The sequence below is a fragment of the Mytilus trossulus genome, chromosome 10, assembly GCF_036588685.1.
Source record: "Mytilus trossulus isolate FHL-02 chromosome 10, PNRI_Mtr1.1.1.hap1, whole genome shotgun sequence".
NCBI lineage: Eukaryota > Metazoa > Mollusca > Bivalvia > Mytilida > Mytilidae > Mytilus > Mytilus trossulus.
In genome coordinates, this window is record NC_086382.1 from 47,095,970 (window position 1) to 47,122,112 (window position 26,143).

Below are 26,143 nucleotides of genomic sequence, written 5' to 3' on the forward strand. Positions count from 1 at the left end.
TTATTGACGATGTGCTTCACATAAGGAATGGAGTTGTGTGGTACAGCTGTGTGGAATCAAAGAAACACCACGAGAATTATGAGCAGCGCCACATGATCCACCTAGAAGAGCTAAATATGAACTATGGGCCAGACTTATTTTCTGATTTTTGTCCGTCCATATCCAGTTACCATGGCTATCTTTAGCTGCACCAACCCATAAATCTTTGTCTGTAAAAAAGGTGGAAAGGTAATGATAATTTTGTCATACAAAATTATCCGCTGTTTTGGGGTATTTTTTGTAGACGTAACTTAAAACGTTGTAGTCGGCTTGTTACTCATAAATAATGAACATTTAATCAATGATTTTATCATATATTTACGACCAAAGAGATAACACATAATTTATCAAATTCTACACAGAAAATGTAGAATACACATTTCAATTATAAAGTGAAATATTAATAATATATGAAATATGACAAACATGATAAATCATCAGTTTATAAACGAATTCGTTTTAATGAAATATGGACCATCTGATATATATTAAAGCATAACAAGTAACAAGAATACTTGGTTGTTTATTCTGTTTTTTTAGATTTTATATGTATTTTCATTACAATGCCGGCGTCACACATTGGCGTATAGACCGGCGTGCACCAAACATAAAGAGAAAAGTCGGTGTGCATTAGTTGAACGCACGCCAGAGAAACGCTAAGCAATCATTAGACGCGCGTTGAATAAGTTTGAAGTACGTCGAAATACAGAGATATGCGCTTGGTGAACCCTACAACTCGAGGAAATTTTTATGCAGCATAAAAATTTTCATCCCGCTCAAGCGTAGGTTTAGCGTATCTTATACTCTATATGCACGTAATACATACGCTATACGCGCGTTGAAAACGCTACTGATAAGTTTGAGATACGTTAAAGGCTTGTTGTATACGCTTCAAGATCGTTCCACTTTAAGTAAAACGTATGCGGGTGTGTTTGTGACAAACACCCCATAATAGAACGTCCAAGATACGACCGTGACGCGTCTCGAATACGTTCAAGAGACTTTTTTCCTTCGTAGCGTATATTCCATCTACGTTAGAAAAACGCCAGGCATACGCCAATATACGTTTCTTGAACGTCCGTTAAACGTACATGTACGTAAAGCCCGTTGTGCATATGATACGGATATGATTGACAGGTTAATTGCATCCAAAATTACCAGTGTATTGGCAGCGTACATGATTTTTTAACACGCCCGGCGTACGTCGGAGATATACGCTGGTGTGTGAGGCCGGTATCCCGCTGTGAAAAAAGTGATCATGAGAATGGCATTGTTGACATCAGCAAAAAGTTAACTACTTCCCCTTTGCATGTTTATAATTGATTAACAAGACTTAGTGTTAAAATCCTTGATTCAATCCAGTGTATTATCATTATTAGATTACCTTTGCTTGTTACTCAACATTCAATTAAAAAAAATCATACTCACTACGAAATGTTGGATTGATATGGCTCATGACATCAAGTATTTCTGTACTAGAACTAAAATCGGCTAGCTTTCCACATTTATTTTTGCAGTAAATCTGTGAATGGTCAAAACAGTGATGATGAGATGTACCAAATTCCACGAATAATACATGTTAATGTATGTGTCTATTCTGAATATACTTCATTCGATTTTAGTTATAGTGCAACACTCGTTTATAGTTTATCTAAGATTTAAGAAGCATTAGGTATGAGAAAAATAATTAAATCTATTTTTATAAGTTCAATCATTAATATAAGTGATATAATAAGATACCAATTCGCTGCATGTATTTCTATAAAACGAACATTGGACCAACATGCTTGCTATGTTTTTTTTATGCTTGCAAACAACAGGTAGGCAGTCTGTTTCACTCTGTTAACTGTATACTGGAATTTGATTGGACAATAACATTAACTTCATTTCAAGGTCCAATCTAATTCAATTATATATCTGACTGATATTGTTTGCACACATCCAAATAAACATAACAAACACATCGGACAAAGTTTTGTTAAGCATACGTTTATAGAAAAGCTGTAACAGCCAACATGATCAATCATGGTTGAGTGATTTGATCCGCTAAACGAACTACTACACAGCTGGTAAAAACGATGATAAACATACTATTTAACCTTCAATATGAAATCAAACACACTTTCAAAATTAAAACAAATGCACGTGGATTCTATCTGTTTATAATCATATTTATGTTTATATGAGTTGTATGACTGTTGCCATTCTACGGAATTCATTAATCTGTTAGTGAATCAGTGTTAAGGCATATAATGTGTTATAGTTGATACTTTCTACAACTGAAGAGTGTCAGAGTTTTCAATATTGAATAGCCACTATTATATTGTTGGCGACAATCAAACTCTGATGCACTTTGACTGTATTATGTAATAGGGTTGATGAATCATTAACGTAAACCCACTTTTACCATTTATGATATAAAAAAAATAAAAACTATTGAGATTCATGACATACATCGGCCTGCTGCCAGGTTAATTGATAATTTCCTATATGAAAACATGCACGTTCATGAGTGACGTATGTGTAGTCAGGAGGACAACCGCGATGGTGGGTATCATCATGTGATGTTGCACAATCTGAAAGATATATTGAATATCATTAAAATTGAGAATGAAAATGGTGAATGTGTCAAAGAGACAACAAAGACAATATGTAGAAAGTTGATTTTGATATAAGAGTGGTAGAATATCAGGATCAAAATCTGCCATACTTATCCGGGATAAGACTGGTTGTTTTAAGGCATTTACTATTCTTTTACAACCTATTTAATAGACTCAATTATAAATTTCTAAGCTGTTATTTTTTGCCTACGTAAATATTTGTAAATTTTTTTCATCAGAACATCAAATATTTAGTTTATGTCTTAAAGTGTTACGTTTTGGTTGGTTCGATATTTCGCGACTGATATTTTTCGATATCAATGTGTAGGAAACCCAATAATCTATACTAAAGTACTTCTAATCTTACTTCAAGTCAAACCTATAGATATTAAGACAGATACAAGCATATTTTACGTTATGAAACCATGCAATTTTATGAAGAGCAGAGTAATAAAGGCATATAGGGAGGACTGCGAATATAAAAGAGCAATTCCGATTATATAACAGCATTGTTTCATTACATGTCCACTGATTAAAACCTTTTTCAATTACAGAGTGCAATCCTGGAAATCGATAGTATTCATAATGTTTATCTGCGACCTTTGTCTTTTATTGTCTTTTATTGTCTTTGGGACCTTTTTGTTAGAGTAAAATAATTGTCCTGGCACGATTTTGCTGCCACCTTTTTTATTTGTGTTCCTTTTTTTTTATATTATGGAAGACCCTATGTTTATCTCTAGATGCTTTTGTGTTTCTCTGTTAAAGTCGTTTGAGTGTTATACTAATGAAGTTAAAATGTAAATCTAAAAAGGGAAATTTAAAATACTCTAAGGCGCTGTACATGCATCAGTGTAATTAAAGCAAATTAGAGAGAAAAACACATAAAACTTCTTCTACTATATTAGATGCAAATACTTTAATACAAATACAGCAAAAATGAGTACCATAAAAGGTTTGTACGTAAAACAAACGTATTCAAACAAAATAAATTTAACAATATTGTCCAAAACCATGCCAAACAGGCAAACATCTTTTCTGATTGGCATTAACCTCTCAATTTATTCATTGTCACAGAAGGATGAAGATAGTAGCAAGATAGAAGCGTTATAAAAATTTAATACATATGATAGGGTAGAGAAGTTATTTCTTTTCCATGTCAAACATTGTATGTTTAATCATTTTATATTGAACTAAAGTATTATTTGTTTAAATGCATGTGTATAAATATGTATTTAATGTTGTAACCCAAAACATACTTATAAAAAAAACCACATTCAGTCATCGTATCAATTCTATTCTATTAATGTTATAATACACTACTGTTTAATTAACACATACTTGTAGTTGGACTTATTTTAACAGGTTGTGGTGCTATAGATGTAGTGATTGTTGATGGAGGAGCATTAATAATCTTAGGAATCCGAGGAATTCTGATGTTACAAAGATCAGTCCTACAGCACCCTCCTTTCAGTGACAGACTTGTTTGTCGACGTCCAAACCCTGATTGTGCCGGGTTCACACCGAACCGTTTACAAAGCTGTTGATGAAAATGTGTGCATAAATTATAAGAAGCCTATCAAAATAAACAACATGTATATGTTGTATACTTAGCTTGTCACTTCAGTTATTCATGATGAAATAACAACAATAATAAGTACACCACAAGATGAATGCAAAACATACACGTATATAGTAACTCTTCTTTATTTGCAAATCTAAAAATGTGAATTTATTTATGTACGTTTAAGTACAATGTATAAAGAAATTTTATTTAGTCATTTTTGTTATTTAAAACAGAAAATCAAACTTACACTCTCGTCAAGACATCCTAATCTATAGACAGGACGAAGATCAAAACTAAGTGTTTCTAGCTGGAAACATTCCTGTATAATATAAATTAACATTAGTAAGAATGCTGACAAATTAATAGAGCAAAAGTACTCTTTGAGATAATGGTATCTGTCACGAAGACTCATGACTCATCATTTCATTGGCTTTTGTCAATAAATAAAAATTGTATAAAAAACAAGCAAATATACCAGACTTATGAATTGGTACTTATGACGGTAGAGACAGAATTGTGTTTCTTGGATCAAATCAGAAGGTTATAGACTTGAACAAACAACTATTAACTTACCACTCACCATGTGTATCTAAAAAAGTATCTTTTTTTGTATGATTTAATCATATTCACAAGCATATTTCATAAGGCTTTTTGTCAAACTACCCAAACGTTATCCAAATTTCTTTCTTAGGTTTAAACCGCAACAAAACAAAAGTTTAATCATAAACCTCAAGTGTAAAAATTAAATCAAAACAATTAATTACTTCCTAGCTGAAAGTTACATTTATTTAATAAGAAATTCAAGTAGTGAACATCAAAAACGTACATTCTTTTTTTCCGATATATATCTCTTTTAATCTTTTTACCTTTCCCGACTCACATGTCGAAGTACTATTACAGTCTTCAGGCCGGTTTATATCATTGCAGCTGTAGCATTGAACTAAAATAAGATACAAATAAAAAAAGAAAGACTGAAGATTTTAAAGTAAACTCAAACTCGCAAAAAAGCCATGCAAAAAACATCCGACTAACATACAAACAAAAGTACACACACAATTCAGCATAGATAAAAAGGACTGAACAACACGAATCTCACCAAAAAACCTGGTGATCTCAGGTATTAATCATGTAGCCTATCGTGTGGTGTATATAGTTACAAACCCGCTAATAAGACCAATTATTTTGCTTAGGTTAAAACGTTTAAGCGTTTTCTGTGCATAATACGTATGTATACTTTTAATTAATAATAATATTCAAAACTGAGAGCATGTAAATACATAAGCCAAGCACAGTAATCAAAATATATACATTTCAATCTCTCACTATCACATTAGAATATAAAAGTCCACAAAATGATACATACGAAACAATTCGATTGAGAACACTAATGGAATCATTTATAACAAATCGATTTACGGAAAAACATAGATGACAGACATGAACTAACGGAAATCACAGGCAAAAAATCGATACAAAGTTTAAACAAAACATCTAACAAAAACACAGACCAGACATGGTATGGTATGGTATTTATACTTCCTTTATAACAGCACCAAAAAAATAAAAGAACAGATCTGAGAATATCACAGCTACTTACAGCTAGTTAAAAACCAAAAAAAGGCTAGTAAAAAACAGGTATCTAAGAGTAAAATACCAATTCGTAACCATCCAACTTCTAATAGATTAAGTGGATAGATTTACATGTAATTAACAGTTAGAGAAAAACATTACCCCATGCAATACCAAAATATAAATGTACCGTAAAAATACATATGTGTTTAACAAGGATATCTAGTTTTTTTTTTATTCAATGATAACACACTCATTATTTCCACCAATAAAAACAATGTATTAAAAGATCTAATAATAGTGTTGATTTGGTCATCTTTAAGAGTAAGTTTAATTAAATGATTGATAAGTTTACCCGGATCATATCTTACAATTAACAATAAGGAAACTGTACGATTTATGTTATTTTTGTTCGTTCTTTTTTATGTTTTTTTTGTGAGTGTTCCTGAAGGTTTTTTTAAATACAGAATGACATTATTTTACTTACAGCATTTTCTGCACATGCGCGGACAAATAACGGACGCTATACAGTCATTACTACAAAATGCTGGATCAGTCAATGATATTCTAAGACATACGTCATCATCCATATTTTTACAGACGCTATAGGACGGAGGAACTGAAAAAGACAAATGTGAACAATTAATTGACAGTTGCTAAATTATGTATGAAATGTATATCATAATATTCTAAACTGCAACACGAATGAAGTTAAATTCAAAGAATAAAAAAGAAAAGTAGAGATGTTTGTGTAAACAAGTTTTTCATGTTGGTCTATTAGCCGTTCCAACATCTCGAAGAATGTTGTTAACGTTATTGTGCGATAAACGAAAGAAAATAAAAAAAATTATGTCGTTTTTGGAACCAGTTGATTACATCGTTTTTGTTTTTTTTCTTAAATTTGACGTGGCTCCTATGCATCCCCTCAGTGTGTTATTGTGCCTTGGTAAATTTGTTTATGTATCTTTTTGTTTTTATAGTGATTTAGATAATAACACAACGTAACTGCGCACGCTGCACTCCTTAAATTTTTAACATTTTTACCTATTATGTCTGTTAGTTTTGTTTATACATCGTTGTTAATATAATGGAGTTTTAAACGATTAATATAAGTGAGAGGTTTAGCTAACTATGAAACCAGGAAATATACATTATAAAATGCCTGTACCAAGTCAGGAGTATGACAATTATTGTCCACTCGTTTGATGTGTTTGAGCTTTTGATTTTGCCATTCAATCAGGGACTTTCTGTTTTGAATTTAACTAGGAGTTCAGTATTTTTGTGATATTACTTTTTTGTGACTTTTAAATTCATAATGCTTAAAATTTTAAACTCCAACTTATCAATGCTAACACTGCACTTTTTGATATATTCATCTTTGTACACAAATTATGTGTATGGTTTAAGAAATGCGCAAATTGAATTCAAGTTTTTTTACGTTAATAAAAATAAACAGAAAGTATCTTCCTCTAAATAAAATGACTTTATATATAAGTAACAATTTAAATAATCGTTGTATATTTCAAATACCTGTAGTATTTTGGACCATAACAGTGGTCCTCTGTTGTAGTAGATCTATCTGTGACGGCAGTATATTGTTACATTTATCGATATTACAACAGCCACCTTTAACACTGAGATCTGATCTCCTTCCATTATTTACGTTTCGTTCACAAAGCTACAATAAATGAAACTTTACATGTTTCATTTCTCCCATGCGATTTTTTTGAAAAAGCGAAAATCCAAAAATATGATTTTGTTATTTATGTTTAGCGCTGAAACAAAATAACTTTTAAGATTTGTTTTCCACATGGAGCAAAGTGTTAAGCATCGGACTCTTTTTTCATAATCATTGATTTTGGTCTTCTAGTTTAGCTTTACTCTTTGTATTTGCATTAAATAAGAGAATAAATATTCAAGGAGTAGATCCTGTGAGACCCCTTTTTGGCTCCAAAATGAAGCAGTTTTACAAAAGTGTTAAAATGTAAAGTTTAAGTTTTTTTTGTTGAAAGATGAATGCTTCTGCTACATAAATATGGGCTGATTTGACAATACATGTACAATGCACAAATATAGAGTACTAGCACCATTTAGTAATGCTAAATTACTGAAATCTTCACAATTTTAGCATTGTAGTCAAATTTTAGACGGTTTTCGTCTTAAATGAAAGTGCCGCATTTGTGTTCATTCATAATATTGAAATGTAAGTTGTATTTGAACTTGACCCTTACCGGAACTACTCCGTTCATTAGATCTAGATTTGTTATGTTCAATCGTTACAGTAAATTTGATTCTATCCGAATTTTTATGAATCGTATCTCATGTAAGACATTTGTAAGACAATAATATCGTCAGATGAATGTACTGTTAGCTTCATGCATCCTCGATATGAACCGCTATCACTCTATATACCTAGTTAGACACGTTTAATAATTGAGTTCGTTATTACACTAACTTACATTTTTCATGGCACATCCCATTGTGTATACTTCATGGAAATCGTCTGTAAACGTTTGAGATGTAAAACAGTACTACAAAATAAAAATTAAAAATGACGTGTTGAGGCATGCATCAATGTAACACAATCAAAAATACATTTCATTCTGAAAGACATCTTTTTTTTAACACGAAGTTCTTTAATAGTAGACAAATGGTTTGTAAAATGCACGTCATTTTCTAAAAATCTATGAAAATCGATACAAAAGATTAAAGTGTAAAGTAAAAACTTTTTATGATATTGAGATAGAATAGGTCATTTTTAAATGTTTTCGTTTTAATCAAGATGTAGCTAGTTCTGATCGTATAATTTTATTCGGGAAATTGTGTCACATGTTTGGCATTTAAATACATCCTTATATTCTAAGTGGTGGCTACTGTAAAGGAAGTTTAAAAAAACAAATGTGCAAAAAGACCATCCAATTTTTTGGGTGGCATCACCAGACTAATGATCCGGTAAATAACAGTGATAGAAAATCTTTAATATAGACGAACTTACATGGTCAGTAGTTGGACATTCAAGTGCAGTAGTGCAATTGGCTGGATTATCTATTTGGTGGCAGAAGTAGCATGATAATGCTGAAAACAAAAACCAACTTAAAGTTAACTTATCTATTTTACGTTGTCTAGAAAAAGAATGGTTCTATATTCCAGAAACAGAAAAATATGATTCATATATCGAAATGAGCTGTAATCAATCCTTAATTTTTATATTTTATTTACATTTAAACCTTTTTACTCGTAATTGTCTGTTGACACTACATCTTATTATTTATCTGCAAGTAATTCATTTTCTTTTAAAAAGATATATATCTTACGACATCGTCCACAAAATCTGGAACAAATGCTAGACAGACAGCCATCAGCGCACATATTTGGATTCAAGACTGATAACTTCTTACATACTTCAGTATCAAGATTGTTACATGATTGAGCTTGTGTGCCCAAGATGTAAACACCAAGTGCTGAAAAAAAGAAAGCAAAACAAATGCTTAAATTGTAATTCAATTTAGACATAAACTTTTTCATTGGCTCTATTATTATCAATTGTAAAGGCGTAAGTGTATATTTGCTTGTTATGTCGCAATTATTAACGACAGTCATAACCCATATATACTTCTATTGTTTTTAATCTTGAATCAAATGACACACATGTTTAAAAAGGGAGATAATACGACAGCTAACCTTAACAGCATCGTCATGAGGGAAACAATTTGATATCAATCTTTAATCTGTATAATATTCACAAAAAAATAACGGAAAGGCATTTATACGGTTCAAAATACCCTTTTTTCAATTTTGTTAAGGTCAACTGAAATTATCATATCACCTTTTTCAAATAAGATTAATTTAAATATGATCCTCTTTTCTTTGTCTTTTAAAAAAGTTTCAATTGACTTATAAAAATATCAGAATTCAGTCTGATTCCAATTTAGAAATGCAAAATATATTCTTTCAAGGATAGCATTGCTTGTCACAAAGTTGTTTTGTGTAGTTTGTTGTTTTTGTTTTTGTTTTATTTTGTGTATTTATTATGTTTATATATTTTGTTGTTACTTCGTATTTTAACGTCAATTTGTTTCATATACATGTATAATCGGTTTTACTTTGTATCCTATTGGAACTGATACATGTATTTCATTGCACTACGGTCCTGGTACAATAATATGGCTGTAAATTTGTAAATCTGTATATTTATATATATTTGTGATGTTCACCTGTCTTTTTAGATAATCTGGCTCAATGGGCCTCAATGGGCCAAGTAAACATCACTTGTAGTTCATCATTGCTGTCCGTTAACTTTTACAAACATTTTCAAAAACTTCAGTGTCAAATTTCACACACCTTTGCCACAATTATGTTTGATTATCTTGTTAAAAAAGTGTTGATGACTCCTTATGATAATCAACATAGCCACCATGGCAAAAAATTGAACATAGGGGTAAAAATGCAAGTTTTGTTTAAGTGTTGCCATGAATATCAATAATGTTGCCATTTATAAATTTCCTGTTTACAAAACTTGATATGAGCGTCACTGATGAGTCTTATGAAGACGAAATGCGCGTTTAACGTGCTTATTTGTAATCCTGGTACCTTTGTCTATTAATTTGAAAAGCGTTATGAATAGGATAACCTGACAGAAACAATGTTCAGAATATAAGGCTCTTCTGCCTGTACACACTGACTACATATCAAACCAGACGACTTCTTATAGCAGTTATTTTAATTTGATGACAAATTTTAACTATATTTATTTTTAATATGCCCAAATTAAAGCTGTATATATCCACTCTTCAAAATAAATATGATGATTTTTTTCACCAGACAAAGCCTCAAACAATATTTTCCTGAATTGCAAACATTGATATTCGTATACCTAGTAGCACGGATGGAGTTTCACGACAAATTAAATCCAGTGTTGGTCTAACGACAATTACAACATACACATTGTCACCTGTGACACACATATAACCTAAAGGTCAATCAAGTAATGAGGTAGCCTGTTATTTCTTTAAACAATTGCTAGGATTTCCTGGCGCTGATAACTTAATTACACAGCATTGAATAGTGAGAGTTGGGCGTTGCAGGCTCGTGAAACTTATAGTTGTCACCGTAACAGATCTAAATATATTATTATATAAAACTTACATAAAATTATTAATATGAACTTCATGTTGATGTTAATCCAGGGCACATTGATCGTGACTATCTGTCTTATCTTTCTGACTTACAAAGTAGGTAACTTAATTCTATAAAATTTTGATTTCAATAGAGAGGCGTGCTTTATTGTATTTTATTTGAATTATTCTTGCCATTCGCTGTCAAATTAATGTTCACAATTTGGCTCAAATTCTCATATATGTTTTATAACATACTATAACGTATATAAAAGTTTTAAGAGTTTTAAAATGAGCAATTAACAATGGATTGGCAAGATAAAATGTATAATCATTTCGTGTGTATTTAAGTCGAGACGCTAACTAATGAATCATCGTGACGACAAATTAATAAAATTCAGAATGGAAATATGGATTGCGTCAAAGAGACAACAACAGCGGAAAACAGCCAAAAGGCACCAATGGGTCTTCAACATAGCGAGAAATTCACTACTGACGGTCATATAACCCGATATACGCATAAATATAGATATAAATTAATAGTGAACACGTGCAATTAGATTTTGCTACGCCTGTTTGCATTTATATGCTGGGTTAAGATGTGTGTTTATAATCGTTTTTACCTTTATTAGAATGAGTTTTTGTGGATCAAATCAATTAATCAAATGGTAAAATACCTTTGTTTCAATTTCAATGTTGACATTTATTTTATTTTTTTAACTTAACATCTAATTCAGACTTAATCCATTTCTAGCGAAGGTGTAAAATCAAAGATTACACAAATACGGATTCAATGAAGTCGAATTTTTTATTTGCTAGTGAATATTTCATCAGCCATGTTTCGTAGCTTATTTTGACAAAATTAAAACCAAACTTGCTGTTCAAAGCTAATTAATATTTCATTATTTCACTTTAATAAACTATTAAACAAAACAAAACATAGTTTTTCTATTTCTCTTAGCTAATGCCATTTAAGTTACAATGCATTTTATGAAAAACTATGCAGAGTAAACCAAGTACAAATAAAAATGATTAATTAAAGCAAACAGCGATCATATATTGAGTGACGACTTACGGCAGGTCGTTCCTAGGTTGATCGTTTTGGAATAACCGTTTCACAGATGATATCGGATAACTACAATCCCCTTCCCTTTTCATGAATGTGACCTACCGAATTAGACTATTTACCGGGTTTGTAAAAACATGAGCAACACAACGGTTGACACATGTGGAGCAGGATCTGCTTCCTCTGCTGAAGAACCAGAGATCACCACCAGTTTTTGGTGGGGTTCGTGTTGATAAGTCTTAATTTTTTTGTGTTGTGGCATTTGTACTATTATTTGTGTGTTTGTCTTTTCACTTTGTCAGTTCTATGAGTTTGACTGTCCCTCTGGTATATTTCGTCCCTCTTTTAAATATGATCTACCACAATCACTGACGAGGCCCCTGGTTTTGTTTAACAAAGGCCAACACAAATGTGCTTTAGACCATGGCCTGTATTATTATATACGTATATTTATAGTGTATGCTATAATCTTTCTGTTAGTAACTTCGAGTTAGCAATATAAGAATCATTCAGACTTTGTGATATGATTCTAAGAATACAAATACAAAGGCGGAGGGCCGAGTGCTTATTTGGCTGCTTTTTATATCCCTTTAAATTTTTTGAAGGTAAGTTGTCGGTCGAATTAAGTCATCCGATTCTCAGAAAAAAATCTTTAGTACATGGAATTGCCTATCAATTCCATAAGACTAATCAATAGACCAAAATCAACCATAGGCTCATAAGAGCTTGTGTCGCTCACTAAAGTAAAAGTACATCTTCAACAATGTGGATCAGAATAGAATTCTTGATTAAGGTTTCTTTTGTTGATCTTGTAGCGCTGATCATTGTTTCTATGGACAGTTATGTCGTTCACAAACCAATAAAGGATATAACAATAGTAATTTTAGGGCAATTATTCCTACAAGGAGTCTTCTGAAGAGTTCGACATAACTTGATTCATTTGTAGACCTTTCATAGGTGATCATTATAGAACTTTTCAATTGTCTATATAACTTTTATAATTAACAATATGATAGAAACATAAGATATTGGTAAAAATCGTCATTAAAGAGATCGAACTTAAAACAGGATTCTACTAAAGATTACAGCTATGCTGACTTATTTGTAGCTGTTTATTATCTTATTAAATTGGATGTCTATAATAGTTTTCAAGATAAGATACAGAACTCCAAAAAGGATAGAAAATCGTTATTAAAGACCAATTACCCCAATAAGGAGTGACCTATAGATTTCGACAAGTAGACATATTTTTATGATCTTTTCATGCTGATAATTTTGGCTTAAGCAAGTTGCTATCTGTCTATTCTAGTTTTTTGTTAAGATGTAAAAAAAAATTGCAATTAAAGGGTATAAAGGGGTCATCAGATGATATCACCCATGTTGATTTATTTGTAGATTTTGACATGCTAATAATATTTGCTTACTTCGTTTTCTATTGATCTGTTATAGGTTTTTTTTATTTAAGGCAAAAAACGCAAAAAGGTACAAATAGTAACTTAAGGGTAATACTTTCCATAAAGGGTTGTCAGACAATTTTAGCTACTGGTGATATTGCCTGTATTATAAAGCTTCTGTACAAGCATTAAATGCAGGTAAATGAATACATTTCTCACAGACATATTTAAAATTATTATCAACTGTTATAGAACTTCAGAGTTTTGGGACTATGACAAAATATAGACAAAACCCGAGCCAAATGAACTTAAAGTAGACCCTTTATCTGAATGAATTAAAAGTGGTCTGAGACCACAATTGTTGTCCCTTGAATTTCGTTGTCCACGAATGTAGTCTCTAGTGTGCACAGTGTGTTACTTGCCAATTTTTTTTATACCCCTTACAAATGTATTTTCCCATGTTTTATGCCTCAAATAGCAAGTCAAGGAGTGAAATGTTAAAAATTAGCACTTCGGAAGCTGTCAATAGATTTAGACTCCCTTAATATAAAATTGTCCATATTTTGAGTTAGAGACAATGAGTTTCCTATAATTTTGATATAATTTGTCCCAAAAGTAGTACAATACACTCTAAAAAATTTATTGAGGAAGCGCAGGTGGGATTTTTTTAATTTGCATTTATTTTCTTAAAGAAATGCATAACGAAATAATTTCGGTCTATGACAAGATGTTCAGCAATGTACTGAAAATCTGCGTCATACAATTATCACATCGCTTTCCGACCCTTTCTACATTGTATATTGTATATAAAGGCAACAGTAGTTTACAGCTGTTCAATATTTATAATTCGATTACGCGGAGAGAAAAAACGCAGGTAAAAAAAATAAAACTTAAGTAAACACATTAACTATAAGGAGAAAACAGAAAACACCAAAAAAAAAAAGACCAATATAAATTGAAATGAACTGTAGATAACAATTGCAATCTTCTACATTAGTCAGAGGACATTTAACAAAAAATAATTGTGGGGAGAACCTGGTTGCATGGCTCATATATGCTCGAGGTTGTGTATGTTTGTTATATATGTTCTTATAAACAAAATCATTATATGGAATATCACAATAAAAAGCCTGGAATCCATAGCCAAATTGGTAATCCAACCTGACAAATAACAAATCGGGCCTTCTTTCCTTTTAATTTTACTTAACATAAATTACGACGTTGAAAACTTTAAACCTTTTATTACAATTACAATTAACTTCCTCATACATAACGCTATTTTATGTTTTGACTACCATATTTCTGAAGTAGAAGATATTTGCTAGGAAATATTTTCAACCAACGCTGTCAAAAAGATGTAGTTTTCACAACATTCTGCTAATTTTTTAACCATTCTAAAAAAAACAATTTCCATATTTGAAAACAATTGATGTACACATTCCAAACTTTTACAATAGTATTGTTTAATCTCGGACAAAATTACCTACATAAAAAACAAGACTCATCATGAAGTTTTCCTTTACAAATATAAATATTTAAATAAGGTCTCATTTGTAAATCTCACAATTACAAACCTAGAAATTCAATAGAAGTTTTTGGGTTGAAAAGGAATAATGGGAAACATGCACCCTATTCATATTCAGTCATTTTTGTAAAATTCTGCAGTACTCTGGTGCTGTACTGGCATTGATAATGATATCCAAAATCAGAAAACAAATCTTAATAATCGAACGATATCTTCATGTATTTCTATATTCAGCAGCATTTTTCCAACTACATTATCATCTATATCTTATTGAATGTTCTGATGGTGTTGATCAAAGCAAAAGAAAAATCTGAATAAATCACGTCACCAATAAAATGTCATTATATCATAACAAGATCAAACAGTTTTTATTGTACATGTACGTTTTCATGGACTATTTCCCAAAGGGTATTCACATAGTGGCAAAAGTGTACGTAGACAACTCCGATGGTCCCAATAATATCCATTGGTAGTCTCAATATTAGACGACTCTCCTCTTCCTATATCGGCACAATGTTCTCCGTCAGCATTAGGATCAACGTGAGATCCAGGTCTCCAATGAGAATAAATCTTGTCATTTATAACGATTCCCGTGCTATTCCATACCCAAGTACCATCATAGTTTGAATCGCTTCTGTAAGCATCGATCCAGTAACTAGACTCTACAATTGAACAAGTTTGTGATGCATTTTTTCAAATAATAAATGTTTGTACAGATTGTAATATGTTTGTCAATTCTCTACAGAAATCAACTTGCTATGTTAGTTTGTTTGTCATCGAAGCATTAGCTCCATTCTTATAATTTGTCTTTAAGATAAAACACTTAATTATTTTTTACTCTCCTTTGTTATGTTAAACATCATTTGAACAATTACTTTTAGAATATAAGGGTGCCCGTGGTTGTTTTTATTGCCAATAGGGAAACTTTGAACTTTACTTTATCTTATTTCTTATTAATTCGTGTGCACTTATTATCCTCTTGACTACGACATTTTTCAAAAGTTCAAAATAAGTTTTTCGAGCTTTATAAACTTACAAATTTTAGCTATCGAGAGCGGATTACAATTATGATTAAATTGGTTATTGGAAAACTTAAATCATCGTATGATTTATAAAAAAAATCATGCAGATTATTTAGAGAGAGTAACACATATATATATAGTACGATTTCCTTAAACAACTTTAGAATAAATGATCAGGAGAAGATCAAACAATTGTTGATTTATATGTAATCTTCTCCTTAACAAATCAGGAACATCACAATATTTACCTTCATTAATTCCAACTATCTGTTTACTTTGATGTAAGAAGTCAGTAATTTCCTTATTTTCTACTTCACTACTTATAATAAGAAGTCGAGTACAATAAGAAGCACACTCTTTCTGCAAAAAACAAAAATCATCTCCGTAAAAGTAATAGATGTGAGTTTTGCTGTTAATAAAAATAAATTGAAACAAACAAAGTCAAGTTTACACTGTTTTAGGCAGTGTTTTGGTTAGTACCTTGACTCTTCTACGCCTGAATGTCCGAAGTGTTTGCCAAAAACATTCATCCTTGCTGAAGTTTTTATTTTTAACAATATTAAATGAATGTTTGGACAAAACTATTATTTTACCGTGCGTTTTCCCTGTCTTCATATATGCATGGTTCTAAATGTACAAAACATAATTTAAAATCTGTTATTAAATCAAATTCTCGAAATGTTGCAAGACATGAATTAAGTTCATGCTAATATAGAAGGCTTGTAAAACAGAAATCACAGTTTTCTGTACTAGATACACCTTTAATACCATGTTTAAATAACTTATTGTCAAAGACGACAATGTACACTATGTGGATTATTGTTACATTACATTTAATTAATATTGTTCCATTTGTTTCTTTAATGAAAATCATACCAATTGTTATTTTTTTTTTTATAAAACTTACGTGTGCCTCTGGTTGTGTTCCATGGCTTCGACTTATGTAGTAGCAGCTATCAGCTCTTCTAACAAATCCAATAGGACAATCTCCTATCAACATAGGCCTACAGGCTAAAATGGAAGGAACTAATTGACTGAAATATTCTCACACTTGATTATCATTATTCACGTTATAAATATATATATATATTCATTTTTTTTCGTTGGTACCAATTTTCGTTGATTGGGGAAAACTAGTATGTTCGTGGATATTTAATTTCATTGTTTTGGCATAGTCAGTACAAATGCCTTAAGGAAATTTGTAATTCGTTGCTCCTTTCAAATTCTTGGATCCACTGTTCCAACGAAATCCACGATAATTGGTTTCCAATAAATTCGTCTTTAATACCATTTTGTATTTGTGCCAGAAGCGCGTATGGTCTACAAAAGACTCATCAGTGACGCTCTAATCAAAAGACGTGAAAAAGGTCAAATAAAGTACGAAGTTGAAGAGTATTGAGGACCAAACATTTCTAAAAGATTTACCAAATACAGCCAAGGTATTAATTCTGGATGTAGACAGGCCTTTGTGTTTCAAACAATATTGATGAATGTATAATGTATATAATAGCCCAGTACTCATGAATTATCATTGACATGGTCATAATCTTAAAATTATTCACAAAACTAAGGATTCTATACATTGAGAAAAACAATGTAGCTGCATTTAACATGACCTTTCGGAATTTCAGGTCCAAGTATTCCTGAAGATCTAACTTTGTTTAATCTTTTTAACTTTGAAATTAAAGAGCCACTGATGATTCTCTAGTAAACGCGCATTCGGCGTACAGAATATTAGAGCAGTATTTATGATGAGTTTATCTATGGATAACTTATATCAAGAGTATTCAATTTTGATACAATGAAAAGAGCAGATACAAAAAACAAATTAATAATTAATTAGTCCAGTGGCATATAGTGCATGTATATTCATGAATAGAGCAAATAAGAAATGAATTCCACATAAGAAAATACCTGTACCAAGTCAGGACTACGACAGTTGTTTTCCATTCGTTTGATATGGTTGAGCTTTTTCCATTGTATAAAGGAACTTTCTGTTTGGAATTTCCCATGGCGTTTTTGTTATTCTGCGTTTAAAAAGGTACGCCCGACAAACGAGACTAGAACGGTATGGTGAGGAAAATAACGATAATTATATAATTGACAGAGACTGTCATTTACACTAAAAAATGGCCATCTACGGACCTCTCAAATTTATAGTACATGCATACCAAGATGAATATATTTCTATACCCCAATTACATTTGGATCCAAAAATGATAAAATGAATGTTCTTATAATTATTAGTACACCTACTTGGTGTTCTTGTTGTTACCGGAGAAGCTCTTTGTGTAGTTGTTGGAGTGGTTGGTAGAGTACGTTGTATATTACAGAGATCGGTTTTACAGCATCCACCTATTAGTGAGACATCTCTACGACCAAAAGCAGAATGTGCAGGATCCATGTTGAATCTGCTACATAACTATAGCAATTAAAGAATTTAGTACATGATAAATAGTTATCAAAGGTACCAGGATTATAAGCCATGATAAACTATTGTTAAATTTATTTATAACCTTTATGATGGCGAAATAATTATTGCGTTTTTTTCTATATGTATTCGGTATTGTAGCAGTATTCTCCTTTTTCTGATATATATATACACCACTTTAAGCATCTACTAATATTTGCGTATTACTCATTAAATTGCTGAAAAACTGTAACTAATTTGACAAATTGTACACTAACAAATCAAGAATTGAATTGAAGGCACCCATCAAAATTATATTGAAGTTGAAACTATGAATGTGTAATTCAGTTACAAACAGGACCAGAAAAAGTCTACATTTTGGATAGCAGAAAATATTTAAAAAATCTTATGAAAAGGGGCTTGACTAGCATATTTCAAAACTAGATTTTTATTTATTTATTCTTTGTTCAAAGATGCTTATAAAATAATTTTTTACGGGAATTTTTTTCAGCCAGTGATATAATTCTATTGAACTCATTAGTTTTGTATTGTAATTCTGTAGTTAAACAGTAGATACAACAAATGCCGTTATATTTAAAATTAATATCAATATTAGAGTCTCACGTTTTCTTCAAGACATCCGAGTCTGACAACAGGTCTTAAATCAAAGCTCAAGGTCTCAAGGCGAAAACATTCCTGAAAGAAATAAAGTGTATATATTTAACCCGATTGTTGCAATTAAATTCTTTTCAACATATAATTTACCGGTATATATTGCATCTTTATTTTTACAATCACTCATTCGATGCCACAGATGTTTCGTCCCCGTTGATATAACCAGCCTAATTTTAGCACTAATGTGTTCACAACCAATATCCTTGATATGTTTGGTAATGTTTACTGTCTTAGTTTGAGCTTCACTGATCAGTATTATGTAGACGAAACTCGCGTTTGGCGTCGAAATTCCAAGCACAGTATCTTTATATCAACACTAAGTCGATGCTTCTGATAATGTACGTTTCGTTCCCGATGGTGTCATCATCCCAGTAATTAGCACTTTTGTGCTGAAATGAAATATCATTTATATTTTATTTTAATGTATACATGTATACTGTGTTTAAAATTTTGTGTTATTCGAAGCACTGAAGCTTTTCTATCCCCGGGTTTGTCCTAGCCGTATGTTGAACATATTTTCGGAATTTACAGATTTCAACTTCCTACTTGATAAAGTCTATATTATACAGCGTCACTGATGAGGTTTATGTGGGAAAAACGCGCGTGCACATTTGTTTTGATGTGTGTTTGCAGTGGTCTCTAATTAGAACTATTAATATAATTTGCATGTAAGTGTTTCTAACCACCTTTTGCAGAAACTCCTGATCAAAATTGCCAAAGGTTTCATAAAACCAAATTGTTAAACTGTTTAGAAATGTCAGCAATTTGCTATAGATAAACACAATCAAGTAATAACAATGCAAGGTCATAAAATAAAGAATGCTGACAATCATATTTAATTTAACCTTAATTCCTTTTTGTTATTTTGAACAATCGTTTTTATAATTTCTATCCATATTTTTACTGTAATTGTCATGCAAAATTTAATACAATAATAGTTTGTTATGTAATTTGAATTTAACAATACTGTATACCTTTCCTGTCTCACACGTTGTGGTAGTGTTGCAATCACCTGGACTATTGATATCGTTACATTGATAACATTGAACTAAAATTATAAAAATTCTAAATTTACACACAGATGCATGTTTTGCAGATTTGACTTATCCTTTCAAGCAACAATTTCACAAACTTTTAAAATGTCAAATAATCGCTTTATACAGGTATACCTGCGCTATCATATATTACTGCAAATTCTATCTGTTCCCCTTCTTTTATGATTTTTTCTCGGATAGTTTGTACATTTTTTAATTCTCTGTAATAAAAGTATAAATTGCTAATATGTCTAGCTAACCACGAATAAAGTTATAAGTACATGCAGATAAGAGAATAATGTAAAAACGTGGTACGTTTGCCAATGACACAAATATCAACAAAAGACCAAAATGACAGACATTAACAACTATAGGTCACCGTACGGCCTTCAACAATGAGCAAAGCCCATGCCCCATAGTCAGCTCTAAAAGGCCCTGATAAGACAATGTAAAACAATTCAAACGAGAAAACTAAAGCCTTATTTTGGGGAGAAAATCAGGAAAATTTATTTAAGCCTTTAAAATATTCAAAATGTTGGTTTGGACGGGTGACAATAAATACCGTGCAAAGACAAAACGATGAATTTAATGGTCTATTATCCCCTATTCAGACAGACACTTACTTTTAATACATTTTAGTTGTTATTTAACTATTTATGTTGAAAAGCAAAATAAACTTGACATGTTCGATGCAATCCATAACGTAAATCTTTAGCTTGAAAACAATTACATAATTTGATAAAGAGGAATAATTTATTTAATTGTAATCAGTTATTATACCATAGCACTGATAACAAAGCGGATGTAGCAGATTGCACTGCAAGAACATTTTCTCAAACAGATAGGGATTCATTTCATGTTAACCCTTAAAAGATTTTTTTTTTTTATCTCTGTAGTTTCTTAACCTATGATCTCGTGCGTATCCAATGGTATTGATTTTAAAAACACTCATTATGCACACAAAACAAAGATACTCCTTTTTAGATACACAGTATTATGTCTAACAGCAAATTAAGAATCGGTTGACTAAGTTCTAAAAGATATTTAAAAATGTTGTAACTAAATATTTAGCAGCAACTTACAGCATTTTCTACACGTGCGTGGACAAATTTGGGATGATATACAGTCATTGGTACAAAAGGAGGGATCAATCATTGATATTCTAAGACAACTGTCGTCATCCAAATTCTTACATTCTTTAAGTATAGACGGTGACGCTGAAAATAAAAATATCCGTCATTGAAATCAAAATATTATTATCTTTTAAATTTGATATACATGAAGTTAGATTTTATTTTAAATCATACCATACCCTCTTATTTTATAAAGAAAATACCAGGCGCAATTTGTAAAAAAAAATGCATTCGATGCAAGATTAGTTATACGTATAAAATATTGTTATAGTTTATTTTAGTAGACAAAAGATTAAACTATTTACACCACTGGGTCGATGCCACTGCTGGTGGACGTTTCGTCCCCGAGGGTATCACCAGCCCAGTAGTCAGCACTTCGGTGTTGTAAAGAATATCAATTATATGGTCATTTTTATAAATTTTCTGTTAACAAAACTTAAATTTTTCGAAAAACTAAGGATTTTCTAACCCCAGGAGTAGATTACCTTAGCCGTATTTGGCACAACTTTTTGGAATTTTGGGTCCTCAATGCCCTTCAACTTTGTATTTGTTTGGCTTTTTAACTATTTTGATCTGAGCGTCACTGATGAGTCTTATGTAGATGAAACGCGCGTCTGGCGTTTAAAATTATAATCCTGGTACTTTTGATAACTATTAAAACATATACAGTCACTTCTTTTATAACATTGAATTCCCTACCTGTTGTGCTCTGGGCCATTTCTGTAGTACTAGTTACTGTTAGCTCATCAATTAATGCTGGAAGTTTGTTATTACATTTATCAAAACTACAACAGCCTCCATTTACATCGAGATGTGATCTCTTTCCAGAGTTGATATTCTGTTCACATAGCTGTATTGTACAATTTCAATATTACAACAATTGTATTCAAAGGAAATCAGGAAATACAAGATAGAGAAAACCCAGTCATATATCATAGCATCCAAAAATAATAAACAAATGCGTATATACACTTATAGATATTCAAAACTTTATATCATAACCCTCCGCCCTAAATCATCCAGGAATTACAAGTTTTCTTCGACTTCTGAGTTGGATTTTTTTCTAAAGCTATGCAAACTATTGTTAAGCTTGGTTCACACATTCACGATTTTTACTGCCGCCCTTAACAGGACCATTCCCGATTAAAATTTGTCAAAAGTTTGATCAAGATCCTGTAAATCCTGGATGGAAATTCAAACTCTAATTAAAATTTGTAAAACAAATAATTTAATCACGACAACAATCATATATTGTTCAGGTGGCGTCGATATTTAACCGTTTCCAAGCGAATGTATCCTGATAATCCCGTTATCAATTCGCTTCTTATCAAATTTGTATCTTTCGCCAGGTAAAATTCGACCGAGTCTGTTTCGACTGCATCCCGATTCTACCGAATGTAATCCGACAGAGATCAGACAGTGACCAGACAGTGAACAAACACTGACGGAAGTTATCCGTTCGAAAATTGTCGGCATAATCTGGATGAGCAGGTACTGTCAGAACCTAATCCTATCACGGTCCACTCAATCGCATTGCAAACGGCTTTGTCTGGTGTCAGTCGTATTATATTATGTGACGTGGGTATTATTGACTAATTTTGTACTAATAACGGATTGTTCCGGAACGGTGTAGGCAAAAACGGTTCGTAATCGACAAGATCTGGATGCAATCTGGACTCAATCGGCAGAAAAACAGCAATGAAACATTTCCCCAGATTATTCCTGTTCCACAGGACACCGTCCAGAGTACACAGAATATTGTCAGGATTTTGATCCGATACAGCAGAATCTGTCACGACAAAGGCTCAATTGTAATCCGACTAGACTAAATCGGCTGATTGTCCCCAAATGTTACGGGACGCACATTACTGTCGGGGGGCTTCGTCGAACTATTCGGGCCCTTCCAGACCGGTTGGAATCTGCTACGAACTTAAACGACTGCGTTCAGATAGTGATAGGACATTCCAGATAATTGAGGATAGTAGTCCGACTTTTTTCACTTTTCGTGTCGTATCACTGTCTGATCTCAAACGGGAGCAATAATCTGCAATGTGTGAACCCCGCATTAGATTTTAATTTAAAATTGATTCCCGAACCTGAATAGTTTTCATTTAAAAATCATCCTAGAAATTAACTGCATAATTGTATGTTTTCGTTTGTTTTTATTACTAGTGTCAAAACAGAACATTTATAAAGATTAGTTTAGCTTGATTTAGACATAATTAAAACAAGTAAAGCATACAGGGTTAACCAAACAGTTACGAATGATCATTTAGGAAGGTAACCATAATTTAAATGACATTAACACATACTTTCAATTTCTCTTTCAATCAAATTGCTTCAATTTGCCTTCTATTTTCACAGTACACTTTTCAGTGTACTAAGTAACTACGCATGAATGACCAGACAGGTAGCATTTAATTGTATCTTCATTAAGATAACAAAACAAAATGCTATGTTCCAATCAAATGAATAAAATTGTTATAAGTGTCATACTTATTTTGAAATATCCTGCTGTTAAAATTTTTGAATCTAAAACATGGTTTTAATAATTAAACATGTTCTTTTGGTGAGTTTTCAACCGATAATGAAGATATATAAGTCTCTTGTGTTACCACTGTGGATTTTTCTAAATCTGGTAAATAAAGAAACATCACTACTTACTGATTTCTTTGCACATCCTAACTTGTAAACCTCTTGGAAGTCGTCTGTATAGGTTTGAGTTGTGAAGCAATACTAAAATATTTCAACTCAATTTCATTTTTTACATCACTTTACCACCGTATGTGCAATGTTTTGTATAAATGGAGTAATTTCCTGTTTTTAAAAACACGAATGTAACTAACGTAAAACAAAGAACAACAGCACGCATTGTACACGGCCTGGAGAACTATTAATAATTATTTTTTATCTTTTCGCTTTTATATGTTAGTGAATACAAAGGGCTATGAGGGCTTGGTTTGTTTTACCAAACCAATATTTTAATTGAATGTGTCATATTTATATATAATATCACAAACCTTCTGAAAATGATTATAGTAGACCTCTATGATACATATAATTTGCCTTTTAACATGTTTTATGGCGGTGATAAGACGCTTGATATTTGTTTTAGCTTTTGGATTTTTATTTTTTGGAAAAATATACACAAAATCCTTTAAAGTGTGTATCACATGTAAAAGAATTCTTATCAAAGTTTTCGGCTAAATGTTCAGTAAACCTGCATGCTTGTATTAATCTGATGTTTTGAAAAACGATATATGTATACTCTCCTCCTCTTATTTTACTTTTTTCAGAAACTTAATCATTTTAAATGCCAATATAATAACATAAAACTTGTATGTTATTTTTTACTTTAAGATGTAGTTCTGAAAGATAGATCAACCCTTATGCATGAGCTGCGTCACTTATTCAAAGATAGTTGTGTACGTACATGATCCTTAGATGGACAGACTGCAGCGGTGGTACAATTAGAAGGATCATCTACTTCATGACAGGAATAACAGATAAGAGCTGATAATATAGTAAGTTAGCACAATTTAATCGCATACACATAGTCGTTTATACATATCCAATATTGTGTTGAGAATTGCATTTCATAATTGTATAAAATTAGCATTTATGCAGGCTTTTCAGCAAAGGTTTTGTATCTTTTATTTATTTGTTTACTCCGTCTTGCAATGTATTGTTTGTTTTCCTGACTGCCAAATCCCTTTATTATTAAATTGACTGAAATATTTGAAATATATGAAGACAAGAAGAAATAAAACTGAAAAATGAAATGTCAAACAAAGTTTTTAATATTTTTTTCGCTTATTGTGTTTGTGCATGTGTAGCGTGATGGAACAAGGTTATAATTTGTAATACTGTTTTTCATAACAACGCAAAATACAATATATCTTACACGAAACTGTGATATTAGCGGAACACGAGATAACCTAAATAACTTACGACATCGACCACAGAATCTAGTGCAGATACTGGACAAACAAATATCTGCACACAGACTCGGATTCTGGCCATGCAACCGCTTACATATATCAGAATCGAGATCGTCACATTTTTGTCCAAAGATACAAATGAAACATAAGCAGAGACCTGTTAAAAAAAATTAAAGAGTACTTGAGTTATCAGGTACCTTATTGGCTACATTAAATACAGGCAACAGTAGTATACCGCTGTTCAAAACTCAAAAATTCATGGACAAAAAACAACATCGGGGTAACAAACTAAAACCGAGGGAAACGCATTAAATATAATAGGAGAACAACGACACAACACCGAAACGCAACACACACAGAAACGGACCAAGCTTCAGACAATGATTATTACTACAATGTGCATCTATGTTGTAAAACAAAAAAAGAGAAACTATTTCTATAAAAAAGTGTATGTCATTTAACTACATACAGGTACTTTTATTTCTTGTTTCCAATAAGACAAGGAAAATAGTTGATACATTTGCTTAATCGAATCTGACAAATTTAAGAAAGTACACATAATTATTTATTTTAAATTCTAAATAATTCATGGCGAAGAATCATTAATTCTCTTTTTTGTATCATATAAAAAAAGAATTTACAGTTAGTTTAATATAGAAAACGCATGATTAACTCAGGGATTTTTTTTAATTTTTTTTAATAAATAGATAAAAATATAAGTTTTATATCACTGTCCCAATTAAAAAGCTGACAAAACAAAACATCTTATAATATCAATCAATAGCACATGACAAATCCATATTTCTTATTACTTAGTCATATTTACATGACATTTTAGTCTTATTTTACATGTTATAGTTATATTTCAAATAATCTAATCATATTTCACATAACAGTTGATTTTATATCAATCAACAGAATTACTGGAACACTACGGTCACAATTCTGATTTGATATTTTCCATCGGAAAAATTGAATTATTCAAAGTTTTGTTTACACTTTATGAAAGTAATTACATATTGATTTACTTACATATAACGTTGTGTAATAGTTTCAT

At 31.4% G+C, this 26,143-nt stretch overlaps 1 protein-coding gene across 1 annotated transcript; it reads right to left on the minus strand.

The window, feature by feature from the left end:
- LOC134687948 (uncharacterized) lies at positions 1–26,143 on the minus strand. Its single transcript, XM_063548411.1, has 24 exons — positions 26,119–26,143; positions 25,097–25,243; positions 24,579–24,658; positions 23,810–23,881; positions 21,845–21,995; positions 21,095–21,229; positions 19,953–20,026; positions 18,928–18,999; positions 18,150–18,315; positions 16,801–16,904; positions 16,142–16,253; positions 15,261–15,533; positions 10,918–10,995; positions 9,087–9,233; positions 8,768–8,847; positions 8,232–8,303; positions 7,303–7,450; positions 6,260–6,391; positions 5,070–5,143; positions 4,451–4,522; positions 3,978–4,176; positions 2,494–2,615; positions 1,468–1,561; positions 1–209 (listed from the first exon to the last, which is right to left on the minus strand). Exons 1-24 carry the CDS (start codon positions 26,141–26,143, stop codon positions 1–3), a joined length of 2,838 nt encoding a protein of 945 aa, XP_063404481.1.

Coding starts and splice junctions, on each gene's coding strand:
- LOC134687948 (XM_063548411.1), bottom strand. CDS start 26,143: ATGAAACTATTACACAACGTTATAT. Junction 7,451..8,231: donor TGGGATGTGCCATGAAAAAT/GTAAGTTAGTGT, acceptor CATTTATTGTAG/CTTTGTGAACGAAACGTAAA. Junction 1,562..2,493: donor TAACCTGGCAGCAGGCCGAT/GTATGTCATGAA, acceptor GACCATTCACAG/ATTTACTGCAAAAATAAATG.